General features: G+C 40.4%; 1 protein-coding gene across 1 annotated transcript in view; it reads right to left on the minus strand.

The window, feature by feature from the left end:
- LOC123638274 (putative coiled-coil domain-containing protein 144C) overlaps window positions 1–15,455 on the minus strand; it is a 46,556-nt gene that overhangs the window by 12,359 nt on the left and 18,742 nt on the right. The window contains exons 8-9 of the mRNA XM_045551771.1: window positions 13,536–13,826; window positions 2,582–2,796 (exon numbers count right to left, since the gene is read on the minus strand). Coding sequence (XP_045407727.1) covers window positions 2,582–2,796; window positions 13,536–13,826 — 506 coding nt within the window. The remainder of the gene's footprint in view (window positions 1–2,581; window positions 2,797–13,535; window positions 13,827–15,455) is intronic.

Here is a 15,455-nt window from a genome sequence, read left to right on the forward strand (position 1 = left end):
AACTGTTTTTTTCCTTAGCGTTCTGCAATTGATACAGCTTTTCATTGTTGGATTCATCTTGAGATCCTCAGAAGTGGATTCTTAACATGAGTGAAATCACAGGGTTGGAGTGGAAGGTCCTTGTTACATCTTCATGAGAGCTGGGGACCATGTTGGCATTATACAGTATTCTGAGGAGGAAGAGTATAAGGAAATCTGTTTGGTTGTAGTCACTGTTTAAAAACTCTTGATGTCATTGCCAGCTTAGTCATCAATCATTCGAGTGAATGCCATTTTCAAAATTTAAATAGTTCCTTGATTTATCTATTTTAAAACTGCTGCATGATTGCCCTGTAGTAGGTACAGTTTATAATAATTGGGACAAAAATGCTGTAAGATAGCAATTAAGGATATATTCTTATGTAGCAAAATGACAAACTTTTAAAAACAGAAATTTATCTTTTTTAATATTTGGGAGTGTTTATTTCATAAAACTTATTTATCTGAGCTTCCTTTAAATAATAAACATGCATATGTGGTTAAGTATCTGGATGCCAATCATTCACTTATGATTAATGTTGGAAAACTTGAGATGGTGCAGGAAATCTTTCAAAGCGTTATCAACCACAGCCAAGCTAAAGTCAGTTAGAAAGGAAGCAAAAGCACCTGTAAACATACTTTAAGTTATTAGTCCATAATATTCAATTTCTAAAATCTAACTTAAACACAGCTTCTAAGGAAATTTAAAATGTGCCAGTTTAGTTTTGTTTATTGAATAACATTAACAAATGGGTATCTGTTGAAAATAAGAGCTGTAAGGACTTCCATAAAACTATAAAATTTATCTTTCCTCTCTTTATGAACACAGATAATTATGACCCTTTACTTAACAAGCATAAATCAATTAAACAACTCAGTATTTCACCAAATTCAAAAGAAGTATTCTATCAGAAATCTGAAACCCAAAGGAAAAAGGTGACATAACTAACTGTGATCAAGTTGTTCTTCATGTCATTATTTGAAGTTCATGGGCATGAGGCAGGGACCATTAAGTTTTCATTTGGAATCAATTCTCTGTCAAGACCTAAACCGTTATTAAGAATGCCACCACGAGGTGGCAGTATGACTGGCCTCAAGGCCTGGGTGGTAAAAGCAGATCTGGCTGCTATTAGTCTACAAGGAGTTTGTTACTGAGCTCTGCTGGTCTCTCACTCATTCTGGGAGATTACAAAACACAAACGCTCACTATTTCATTTTTTCCTAAATGATTGTACTTTTTAAAAAGTTATCTTCAGAAAATGGAATTTCCCATTAAACAGTGTTGTAATTCTGAATATGTGTCAGAGAGCAAGTCTAGTGGATGTAGTTATAGTTTTAAAATTGCTCTGAACAAGTACACATATCCCTACAGGAATTTTGAAGACAACAAGTAACTCAAACAAAGTAAGGAGGGGAGGGAAATGGCTATCGATGATGTATGGCTTAACAGGTAATACTTGCTGCCTTCTGGAATAGCTCTACTTGCAAGATTCTTGAAGATGCCATTAGAAATACTTGTATTTAAAGGGGAAGTGAGATGATGCATACATTTGTTTGACTATAACAGCCATTTCAATATGTATAAAGATGTCAACACATCATGTTGTATTCCTTAAGTATAGATAATAAAAGACTAAAAACTAAAAAAAAAAAAAAAACAAACTAGAAATATTTGTATTCAGTAAACCAATTTAGAGATTTAAGAAAAACATCCCTCAAAGACATTTTCAACATTTGCTTTCACCACCCTTGTGCATTTCACTCATCATGTGGGGAAAATCAAGCATTTGGCACTGAGGAATAATTCAGAGTACCAAGTCCAAGGGGAGCATGAGATAGTGGAGCTGGTGATCAAAAAGAACTAAGGCAGCTCCAAAGGCAGTGAGCTCCTCACACCATTACCGAGGCCTCAGAGGGGGGCCTGCCCTTTGTCATCCATACACCGGACCCTCAGACTGACCAAAGGATTATTTTTAACCACCTTGTGAATTATACTTTCTTTCTTCCCTATGTTAGCCATTCCCCATTTCATACACATGACTTTATCTAGAGTGGAAAAACTATAAAATATTGCTGGTCTCAAGGCACCCTCTACTGATAATTCCAAAGATCACCATCAAGGAAGGTTAATGTACCGAGTGCCTGAAGGTGCCAAGAGCAGCAGGAGGAGGAGGAGGACTTAACCCTTTCAGTTTACGTGGTCATCTCCCAAAAACATAGTTAAACTTATTAACATTTCTAATGAAAGGAATGGTGAAAAGCAATTATAGAACAGTTATCACTGTCTCAATTATAAAGCTTCAAAAATACTTAGCTGAAAGGCTAACAGACTAGGTTAACTACATGAGAATAATAAGGGGTTTTAAAATCAAAAGAAAGTGAGAGCCAAAGAGTCCTGGATGAACATTTTAAAGGTAAGTTCATTTAACTGTATCATTTTCCAGAATTATAGTGTCTAGTTAGCTGTCACATCCCGCCAATCTCATGAACTTGTCCCACTAAAAATTATGCTTTCAAGTCAAATTAATGAGCTTACTTTCTATGATTTCATATTTTGACTTACGTTTCTGGTCCACATGCCAAGGATTTTTTAGCTTCTCCTTCTAACTTCATAGAGTAGCTTATCTTTTGCAATTCAACATTATTGAATTCTTGATACATTTTCATTTTGTGGAGTTTAGATTTGAGAAATTTAACTTTCAGTTCCATCTCACGCTTTACTGCAGCCACTTCTTTCTCTCTTAATTCTTGTCTCTTATCTCGTTGTGCTGCATAGGCCTGAAACAAATTTAAATGATGCAATATTGATCATTATAACCTGGACAATTATTATATATTTCTTTCCTTTGCTTCAGAGTCAGTGCTTCAGAGAGTATTTTATTCATTTTATTTTGTCTCCCTTTTAGAAACATGGTCTCCCTTTGTCACCTAGGCTGGAAGAGACAGCTCATGGCAGCCTCCAGCTCCTGGGCTCAGGTAGAGTACCTGAGTACCTGGCACTACAGGCACATACCAGGTAGTTTTATTATTTTTTGTAGAGACAGGGATCTCACTATGTTGCCCAGGCTGGTCTCAAACTCCTGGCCTCCAGTGACCCTCCTGCCTCAGCCTCCCTAAGTGCTGGGATTACAGGCATGATTCACCACATCTGGCCCCAGAGAGCCAAAGAAGCTGAAGTTTAAAATATTTATCATCAATATCAACTAAATGGATTATTCTATATGGATTATTAAAAAATTCAGGGGGAGAGGGAAGTCGGCTGACTAGAGACTTCAGCTGCCAGAGCATCCCACAGGGAAAAAACTGTTTCAGATAAAGGAGAAGAAGGAAAAAACACAACTCAGATGTATTTCACAAGGAAAGGTGCCAGAGTCTGTCAGAGATTTCACAGGAAGTAGTTGCAGAAAAAAATAGAAAGGAAAACGATATCCACAGAGATCAACCCAGGGAAGCTCAGAGCCCAGTGGAGAGTGCAGGTAGGGGGTTTCATTTCTCCTTCCCTCACACCTGTGGTGGTCAGCGGTCCTCCAAGCCCCTGGAGAGCTTTTCTACCCTCACGAGCCCAAGGGCTGTTGCCACCACTGGACTGGGAACATCCACAAAATAAAGCATCAGGCTTCTAACCTCTTCTGGATCACTCCCCATAGCCACAAGCTGGAGCTGAGATGGTGGGTGCCACCCTGCTTCTCCACACATAGTGTTCCTTTGTCCACCCCAGGGAGCTCCAGCCATCCAGTTTTCATGTCAGCTGTTCCTACACAGACAGCTCCCAACTCCTGCCCAGACTGCAGTGAGCCCTGGAGAATTTGTGTGATCCTAGAGCCTGGAAATTCCCTGTGGGCTTCCTTCCAGGGAGACAGACATGGTGGGCTGGAGTACTGGCTCTCATCCATTCAGACTCTTTTCCTCCCCCTTCTCTCACTGATTGCAGCCCAAAGGGGTGACTGAACTGAAACTCTCAAAAGCAGCTGTCTCCCCTCTGTTGGTGCACCCATGACACTGAGGTGTCCACAGACAGTGGGGCCCACACCTTTCCCCTTGAGGACCTTCAGTGGACCCTTCAGGGGTGCCTACTCTGGGGGTTCCCTGCCCACTTGCACTTCCTGGAGCTGCTCACCAGCACTCGTTGTAGCCGCCCACTGGCACTCAGCAGTGAAGGGTGGACCCTGAGGCAGAGGGGTACCTAGCCTGCTTCAGCACTTCATGGATAACTCGGGACCAGCACGATTCTCTCTGGCACGGTCAGAGAATGAACTTGGAGCTCTAGGGGAAAGGCACGCAGGCCAGATCTCATGTCCCGAGGACTAGATCTCATGCCCCGAGGACAAGGACTGTCTGGGGGGACTGAGGGGAGATCTGACAACTAACTTCCGGACGCAAGTGAGCCCACGTGGGCAGAACTGACAACAGAGTGCAGTGTGGGTCAGAACTGCAGTGAACTGGCGGAGCACCCCTGACCCCACAGGAAAGCCACACTTTCAGACTGAGGCAGGACGGACCTCAGGCAGTGAAGTTCCCAACCCACGGCACCACTGCTCGTGAGCTGAGCAAGTTTGGCCTCCCGTTTGCAACCATATGCTGTAAGGAGATGACCAGGACAGAGAAGGAGGGAGAAGAGTGAAACCCACTCCCACAGCCAGTCTGTGATTCCCAGATGGCCCCTCTCCTACGAGCAGCCTTTCTAGTTTGATAACTTGCTTCAGTCCCTTCCTAGTGGCTTTATCCAGCATCCTGGGAACTGACCTTTGACACCTGCCTCTGCTGAGCCTGAGGCAGGCTCTCTGACCCAGCCCTGTCCAGCCTGGCTCCTCCACCCACTGCTACTGTCATGGAGAAGAAGGAGTCCCCTCCCACGGCCTGGCGCATTTGAGAACTTCTCTGAGGGACTTGAGCCAGCCACAGGCCCCAGAGAACAACTCTGCAGCTGGCTCTTTCCTAGAAGCACCACCTACTGGCAGGGAGAATAATTTGCACAGCCCATGACAGCATCTACTGATTCAATCAAACGAGGCCTGGTAGACTCTTATTCACAAGCAGCACCTACTGTCTCAGAAATTAACCTGGGTGTCCCAATATAATTCACACTGCTGGGAACAGGGAAAGAGGGAGAATAGAAGCAGCCTGTGTGGGTGTTACTTTTAAGCAGCAGATAAAAGTTGCAGGTGGCTTGACCCGGGAGGGGACTCCCTCCACTACTGCAGACCTGTGGACTGATGGGGAGCTGCAGCGGAGTCTGTGCAGAGACACTGCCCTGGAGAACAGGCACAGCAGGGATGTGGTGGCTGCTGCTCCTGGGTTTCTATAGCTTACACCACCCTGAATGCTCAGGTGCACGGAGCCAGGTCTGTTCAGCACTCAGCTTTCCAGCAGGAGTCTTCCCATCACTCCTGCTGGGCCAGGGAGGGAGCATATAGAACCGACGCTTCCCTGTGCCGTGCCTGTGACAGCGAGCCGAGTGCCCCACTCCCCAGTGTGAGTTCTGAGCAGAGGAGGAGCCTCAGATGCTACAGGAACCAACTGGGAAGACTTGGACAACTGCCTTGGTGGGATCTAGGTAGAGGGGGAGAACCTCTGTGGTCCTTCAGCTGGGACAAACCCCTACCTAAGTGGCTCAGCATCAGCAGTCTCCATGCCAATCGGACAGTCCCCCCATCTGTGCACCTCCGCTCCTGCGATCCCCAGACCCAGCTCAAAGGCTCTTGCTGTACCTAGGCCTGAAGCTTTGCCCGAGTGGCTCTAGGGCCCTGGCCAGTCCTGCAACACAACCTCTGAGATTACAGAGTTGTGCCTGGGCCCCAAGAACAAACCCCTGAGTCTTCACCACTGCCAGTGAGCTGGCAGAACCTCCCCAAGGTCCAACACTTCATGAGGGATCCCACAGCCTTGAGCACCCATCACTCCTGGACTGGGATCAAGCAAATGTCCAGAGCCCGTTCACCCAGGACACTGCCTAGAGAGCCTCTCCAAGCTGCCACTGTCACCTCTGCTGGGTGAACCTCAGTAGAGCAATCCCCTACAGCATCAGTCTCTGTGGAGAGGGTTGCATACAGCCCCCAACTCAAACTTCCATCAATAAGCTGGGGAATAACTCACCACCCCATAGGAAGATCATACAGTACCACCCTGAGCTGAAGCCATTGCAGGGGAATGGGTCAAAACAGAACAGCTGTTCTACAGGCTCTCGGTGCACCCACCCCTCTCTGATGGGTCAACATTCAAGACTAGGACACAAAAGCATCACCTAGGGTCCACCCCTTCTCCTAAGTAAACAGCAGAGTTCTCAGCAAAGGAGAACAGGTACCCTGTGAACCTATTAGCCCAGAGCCGGGTGAAGAGGAGTCAAATGAGAAGAAATCACCAACAGAACCCTGGCAACAGAAAAAAATGAAATCGTTCGACACTGCCAGGCAATCACAATGGAGCTACAATACTGGACTCCAACCAGAATGTAATTTGCCAAAATGACAGAAATGGATTTATGAATGTGGATGGCAAATAAGATGGATGGAATTGAAGAGAAAGTTGACAACCAACAAAAATCAGCCAAGAAATATTTCAGGAAATCAATGAAAAAGTCGCTTAGGAGACAACACAAGAAAGAATGTAACAGAACATAAAGAAGTGAAAGAGTTATTTAGGGAATTTTAAAAAATAGTAGAAAGCTTCAAAAACAGAATGAAAGAAGGAGAAGAAAGAATCTCAGAGCTTCAGACAAGGCTCTGGAGCTAATCCAGTCATTCAAAAAGGCAGAGAAAAGAATAAAAAAGACTGAGCAATCACTGAGATAGATATGAGACAAAGTGAAGCAAACTGACATATGAATTATAGGTATTCCTGAGGGAGAAGAAAGAACAAAAAGCATGAAAGTCTATTTAAGGAACTTATGGAGGAACTTATTGGTATTGCCAGAGATTCAGACATCCAGATATAAGACAGTCATCAAACACCATGAAAATTCACAGCAAACAGGGCATCTCCAAGACGTGTAGTAATCGACCCACCCAAAATCAAAATGAAGGAGAAAATTCTGCAAGCAAGAAGACAAAAGCCAACAACTAACCTACAAAGGGAAACTCATCAGGCTAACTGCAGACTTCTCAGTCGAGATTTTACAAGTCAGAAGGGAATAGGGCCCCATCTTCAATCTTCTTAAACAGAACAACTGCCAGACTAGGATTTTGAATCTTACAAACCTAAGTTTCACAATGGATGGAGAAATTAAGTCTTTTCCAGACAAGCAAACACTGAAGGAATTTGCCCTGGCCAGACCTGTCCTGCAGGAAATACTCAGAATTGCATTGTATATGAATCAGCGTGATAGACACCCACCAGTGTAAGATCACCCAAGAAAACCTAAAACTCACAGTTCTTATAAAATAACAGCACAAGAGGGAAAACTAAACCATAAGGTACTACCCAAAATGGCAAAAACCCATCAGCAACCCAGATATCAATTCTATCACTCAACATTAGGAGTCTGCATGCTGTACTCAAAAGACATAGTCTGGTGAAATGACTGACAAAACACCACCCAAATGTCTGCTGTCTCCAGGAAACATATCTAAACCACAGGGACACATACAGACTCAATGTGAAAGGATGGAAAAAAAATATTCCACATGAACAGAAACAAGAAGAGAGCAGGTGTAGACATTTCATACTAGATAAAGTGGACTTTAAATCAACAAAGCTATAGAATGACACAGAGGATCTTTATATAATGGTAGAGGGATCAATTTAACAAAAAGACATAACAATCCTAAATATAAGTGCCCCAATACAGGCGCTCACAGATACACAAAGCCAATTCCACTAGAGCTAAGCAAAGAAATAAACAGCAGCATTGTACTTGCCATGGTCTTCAACACCCCACAGTCAGAGCTGGACAAATCATCAAAGCAGAAAATAAATAAATCAACACTGGACTTAAACAGGACTCTAAAATACACGGGCCTAAGAGACCTCTACGTAATACTCTACCCCAAAAACTACTGAATATACATCCTTCTCATCAGCACATAGGACATTCTCCAAGACTGATCATATCTTAGGCCACAACACATGTCTTAAGAAATTCATAAAAATTAAAATCATACCATGTACTTTCTTAGACCATAGTGGAATAAAACAAGAAATCAATCACAAGTGAAACACTCAAATCTACACAAAGACAAGATAATTAAACAACCTGCTGTGCAATGATTATAGGATCCAGAATGAAATTAAGATGGAAATAAAAGGTCCCTTGCACTGAATGACAAAGGGGACAGAAGCTATCGCAAGATATAGGATTTTCCAAAAGCATCCCTCAGGGGTAAACTCATAGCTTTCAATGCCTACATCAAAAAGACAGAAATATCACAAACTAATAAGCTAACAGCACATGTCAAGGAACTAGAAGAAAAAGAGGAAACCAAACTCAAAGCCAGTGGAAGAAAAGAAAGAACAAATGTCAGAACAGAAGTAAAAGAAATAGAAAATAAAAAAATATATATATATAAAGAGCTAGAAAAAATAATTCTGCACTTCATTTGGAACCATAAAGGAGCCCAAAGAGCCAAAGGAATCTTAAGCAAAAAGAATTAATCTGGAGGCATCACATTACCAGCCTTCAAACTATACTACCAGGCTATAATAACTAAAACAGCATGAGATTGGTACAAAAAAACAGAGACACAGACCAATGGAATGGAACAGAGAATCCAGATATAAAACCATCTACCTACAGCCAATTCATCTTTGAAAAAGCAGACAATATACACTGGGGAAAAGCAGCTCTGTTCAATAAACAGTGCTGAACAAACTGGATAGCCACATGCAGAAGAATGAAACAGGACCCTTTGCTCTCACCACTCACAATAATTAACTCAAGATGGATAAAAGGATTAAATGTAAGGCATAAAACCATACAAAATCTAAAAGAAAATGTAGAAAAAACACTTCTAGGTATCGGCCTGGGCAAACAATTTATGACTAAGACCCCAAAGGCAATTACAGCAACAACACAATAAATAAATGGGATTTGATTAAATTAAAAAGCTTCTACATGCCAAAGCAAATAAGAGAGAAAACCAACAACCTACAGATTGGGAGAAAATATTGGCACATCCTACATATGATAAAAGGCTAACATACAGAATCTACAAAGAACTCAAACAAATCAGCAAGAGGCAAAGAAATAACCCCAAACAAATAACTCTAAAGGGGTTTCACACCCGAATTTTACCACACCTACAAAGAAGAACTGATGCCTATCCTGCAGAAATTATTCCGCAACATCAAGAAGGATGGAATCCTCCTCAACACATTTTATGAAGCCAACATAACCCTGATACCAAAACCAGGAAAGGATACAACAAAAAAAGAAAACTGCAGACCACACCCCTTATGAATATAGATGCAAAAATTCTCCTCAAAACCCTAGCCAACCGAATTCAGGTGCTTCTCACAAAAATAATCCATCACAACCAAGTGGGCTTCATCCCAGAGATGCAGGGATGGTTCAACATACACAAATCTATAAATATAACTCACCACATAAATAGTAGCAAAAACAAAGACCATATGATCCTCTCAATAGACGCAGAGAAAGCATCTGACAAAATTCAACACTCTTTTATGAAAAGAATGCTTAACAAAATAAGCATAGGCGGGGCTTACCTAAAAATGATACAAACCATATATGACAAACCCACAGCCAACATCATCCTGAATGGGGAAAAATGGAAACCATTCACACTTAGAACTGGAATCAGAAAAGGATGCCCACTGTTCAACATAGTGCTGGACATCCTTGCTAGAGCAATTAGACAAGAGAGGGGAAATTAAGGGCATCCAAATGGGGGCAGAAGAGATCAAACTCTCACTCTTTGCTGATGATATGATATTATATCTAGAACACCCAAAGGATTCAACCAACAGACTCTTGGAATTGATAAATGAATTCAGTAAAGTCTCAGGATACAAAATCAATACACACAAATCAGAGGCTATCCAGTTTTCTGAGCACAGTTTATTGAATAAGGATTCTTTTCCCCAGTGTATGTTTTTGTCTGCTTTGTCAAAGATTAAATGGCTAAATGAGGATGGTTTTATATCTGTGTTCTTAATTCTGTTCCACTGGTCTCTGTACCTGTTCTTGTGCCAGTACCATGCTGTTTTAGTTACTATAGCCTTGTAATATAGTTTGAAGTCTGGTACATTGATGCCAATAACAGTCAACCTCAGAACCAAATCAAAGACTCAATACTCTTCAGAGTAGCAACAATGAAAATAAAGTACCTAGAAATATATTTAACTAAGAAGGTACAGGACCTCTACAAGGAGAACTATGAAACACTGAGGAAGGAAATAGCAGAGGATGTAAAATGGTGGAAAACCATACCATGCTCGTGCATTGGCAGAATCAATGTTGTTAGAATGTCTATACTACCCAAAGTGATCTAAGATACAATGCAATCCCTATTAAAATATCAACATCATTTCTCACAGATCTAGAAAAAATAATTTAACACTTTGTATGGAACCAGAGAAGACCCCATATAACAAAAGCAATCCTATGCAAAAAGAACAAAACGGGAGGCATCAATGTACCAGACTTCAAACTATATTACAAGGCTATAGTAACTAAAACAGCATGGTACTGGCACAAGAACAGGTACAGAGACCAGTGGAACAGAATTAAGAACACAGATATAAAACCATCCTCATTTAGCCATTTAATCTTTGACAAAGCAGACAAAAACATACACTGGGGAAAAGAATCCTTATTCAATAAACTGTGCTCAGAAAACTGGATAGCCACATATAGAAGACTGAAATAGGATCCACACCTTTCACCTCTCACAAAAATCAACTCACGGTGGATAACAGACTTAAACCTAATGCATGAAACTATAAGAATTCTAGAGGAAAATGTTGGAAAAACTCTTATAAGACATTGGCCTAGGCAAAGAATTTATGAAGAAGATCCCAAAGGCAATCACAGCAACAACAAAAATAAATAAATGGGACCTGATCAAATTAAAAAGCTTCTGCACAGCCAAAGAAACTATCACAAGAGCAAACAGACAACCTACAGAATGGGAAAAAATATTTGCATGTTACACATCTGATAAAGGGCTGATAACTAGAATCTATTTAGAACTCAGGAAAATCAGCAAAAAAAGATCAAACAACCCTATCAAAAAGTGGGCAAAGGACATGAACAGAAACTTTTCAAAAGAAGACAGAAGGATGGCCAATAAACACATGAAAAAATGCTCAACATCTCTAATCATCAGGGAAATGCAAATCAAAACCACAATGAAATATCACTTATCTCCAGTGAGAATGGCCTTTATCAAAAAGTCCCCAAACAATAAATGTTGGCGTGGATGCAGAGAGATAAGAACACTCATACAATGCTGGTGGGACTGTAAACTAGTGCAACCTTTGTGGAAAGCAATATGGAGATACCTTAAACAGATACAAGTAGATCTACCATTTGATCCAGCAATCCCATTACTGGGAATCTACCCCAAAGACCAAAAGACATTCTGTAAAAAAGACATCTGCACTCGAATGTTTATAGCAGCACACTTCACAATTGCAAAGATGCGGAAACAACTCAAGTGCCCATCAATACATGAGTGGATTAATAAAATGTGGTATATGTATACCAGGGAGTACTATTCAGCTATAAGAAACAATGGTAATACAGCACCTCTTGTATTTCCTAGATAGAGCTAGAACCCATTCTACTAAGTGAAGTATCCCAAGAATGGAAAAATAAGCACCACAGGTACTCACCATCAAATTGGTTTTAACTCATCCACACCTAAGTGCACATGTAGAAATAACATTCATCAGGCATCGAGCCTGATGGGAGAGGGGAGGGGAGGGGTATATACATACATGATGAGTGTGATGCGCACTGTCTGGGGGATGGATGTGCTTGCAGCTCTGACTGGGGGGGAGGGGGAAGCAAGGGCAATATATGTAACCTAAACATTTGTACCTCTTTAATATGCTGAAATAAAAAAATGTGGGCAGAAGACATGAACAGAAGTTTTTCAAAAGAAGAGAGACCAATGGTCAACAAATAAAAAAAAAATGTTCAACATCACTAATCACCAGGAAAATGCAAATTAAAAACACAATGAGACATCACCTTACCCCTTTCAGAATGGCACTCATTAAAAAGTCAAAAAAAGCAATAGATGCTGGCTTGGAAGAACAGAGAGAGGAACACTTACACATTGTTAGCAGGACTGAAAATTAGTACAACCTGTATGGAAAATAGTATGGAGATTTCTCAAAGAACTAAATGTAGACCTACCATTCAATCCAGCAATCTCAGTACTAGGAATCTACCCAAAGGAAAGGAAGTCGTTTTTTTCAACAAGACACCTGCATTAAAATGTTTATTTCAGCACAATTCACAATTGCAAAGATCTGGAATCAACCTAAGTGCCCGTCAATTCCTGAGGGGATTAACAAATGTGGTATATATATATATATGTGTGTGTGTGTGTGTGTGTGTGTGTGTGTGTGTGTGTGTGTGTGTGTATATATATATATATATATATATATATATATATACATACATACCATGAAGTACTACTCGGCCATAAAAAAGGATGAATTAATGTCTTTTGCAGCAATGTGGATGGAGCTGGAGACTGTTATTCTAAGTGCAGTATCTCAAGAATGGAAAAACAAACATCACATGCATTTTCTAATAAATTGGAACTAAATGATGGGCACACATGTGCACAGAGGGAAGTAAAAGTCATTGGAAATCAAGCAGGGGAAACCGGGGATGAGGAGAGGAGTGAAAACCTACCTAACGGATGCAATGAACACTCTTTGGGTGATAGGCACACTAACAGCCCTGTCTCAAGCATTACAAAAGCTATCCATGTAAGAAAAATATTTATATACCCCTAATATTTTGAAATAGAAAAAACTGGCAACTTTTTGGAATCAAATTAGATTACAATATCATGTAGAAAATAGATAAGTACATCTACCACCCACATTGTACTCAGTAAATCTGTGGATACTTGTAGACAAAAAACTACAATTATATTATAATAAGTATAAAGACAATGTTTTTCAAAGAAAAAAATTGGATCATTCTTAAAAATAGTACGCATGTAATCTGATAATCGAAAGAATTATAGAATCAATTTAAAATTGTAAAACCTGAACAATATAACTTAAAAACAGTTCAAGAGTATGGGATAATTTCTAAATCATAAGTTTTTTTTCTTTTCCTAATAATCTTGTTTTATGACAACTGGACTTAATAATCAAATGACTCTAAGGAGGAGAATCATTACTCTGAAAGACCGTATTAGTTCTAATGATGATGGAAACAAAAATTTAAAGGGAGAAACAGATGGCAATTTCCTTCTAGAAATCTACAAAGTAAATTACCGTAGGGGAAGTAGAGGAAACACATACAATGTATATATCCACGATATAATCTGCAGTGAAATAAATGAAAGTGCATCACAGGTAAATGAACCAACCTGCAAAAACAGATTGATTTTTTTGAATTGTTCTGCAACAGTCTGTTCGGCTTTTGCTTTAATCTCCCGTTTATACTGGTTAGCTTGATGACGGTCTACCATATTCCTTTCCATGTAATTTTTGAGGTCTACTATTGCTTGCTTCAACCTCATATTCTTTGTCTGTAATTTCTCATATCTTTCTTGGATTATTTCCTTAGGTAACGATTCCGGCTGAACAACTTGATTCTTTGCATATTGACGTCCACATTTTGAACATGGAAATTCCAGTGCTTGTTTCTGTTGATCAATCTGCAAGAACAAAATAATATAGTTTGGTAACGACGTAGGCTGACAATAGCCTCACAGAAAACTAATAACACATTTTGAAATAAAGTTAATTGCAAGAAAATTTTATCTATACTGTACTAGATTCCTGAAATACAGACACTTGAATTGCTCAGGAAATCAAGGCCAAAGTTAAAACCACCACCAATCACAAAAACAGAGTCTTTAGTCTCATCCTCTTTGCCACACAACATTTGCACTTGATCTTAGATTTTTCTATGCTTGATTCAATTCTTTCATCCTTGAAATGGCTCGTAATAGAAAGTCTCATGCCCCTTCTTGCATGACTATTCCCCAGAATATCTAGAGAAGTCTCAGGGATATCTTATTGAGTTATTTAGGCCTGAGTCAATAAATGGCTCCCAGAAAAAGACTTTCAAAGTAAGACTCAGATTAATGAATCCTGGACATATGCATTCTAATGTCATAAGCCTTTTTCTGAACGGCAAATGCCTTAGGATCATTTGAATTACATTCCCAGGAGTGATGATCCTTGGGGTTAGGAAGCAATCATCTCCCACTATAAATGTGACAAAATCCATTCATTTGAACAAAAATGTCTTTATTCAATAGCACTATATTATAATCTTTTGATTCTTTAGATAAAATAAGGGAGCACATTAAACAACCACCACCACCAAAAATACTTTGTAGAATTTCAGCAGTACCGAGTTGGAATAAATGATTTTCCTTTAGCTGTAATGATTATCTGATATTAAAAAAGTGAGTGAAGTGATAGTTTTAAAACATGTCTACAAACTGCTTGACATTTCTGCCATGAAATTCCCTCTCCTGAAAATGAACTGACTTTAGCAACTGGTTTCTAGTGACTATAACATGGTGGAACTGCTGTGTGACTTGTAAGCTTAGGTTAGAACACATAATTTAGCTTCCACCTGACAGCTCTCTCTAGGGAAGCCTATCCATGGAACACGGTCGCCATATTGTGAGGAAGCCCAAGCCGCATGGTGAATCCTCCTGTAGCTCCAGCTGAGCACCCCAGCTAGAGTACCAGCCACAAGGCAGCTTTGACTGCCAGATGTGTGAACAAACATGCCTTTAGGTAATTCTAGTCCCCAGTTTCACGTCACCCCAGCTGTTGCCAAGTAAGAGAAGGAATGAGCTGGCCTCTCTGAGCCCTGCTTAAAACTGCAGATTGTGAACAAAATCATGTTGTTTGGAGACACTGAATTTTGAGGTGGGTTGTTACACAGCAATAGAGAATTGGTACAGACATGGATACTAAATAGGGCGTGCTGACATTAGACAACAAGAACCACTAAAACATGTAGGATCCCTTGGGACCAGGAGGAAGGAGGATGTTCCAAGGACCTAGACAAGAATAAGAATGAAAACCAAAAGGTCTTACAGGAGACTGTTAGTGGAAGTCTGAAGGCCCTGGTACAGGATGACAGGGAGGGTGTCAAGGCCAGTGAAGAAATGATACTGAAACCTGGAAGAAAGCACACTGCTGCTACACAGCAGCTAAAGTAAAATCAACATGAGAGATAAGCTAAAGAAAATTAAATAGCAAGGATCCAGGACTTCTTGGGTTCAAATATTAGTTTCCCATTTTCAGCCTGTCCACGTTTC

The sequence above is a fragment of the Lemur catta genome, chromosome 5 (genome assembly GCF_020740605.2).
Source record: "Lemur catta isolate mLemCat1 chromosome 5, mLemCat1.pri, whole genome shotgun sequence".
NCBI classification, from domain to species: Eukaryota; Metazoa; Chordata; class Mammalia; order Primates; family Lemuridae; genus Lemur; species Lemur catta.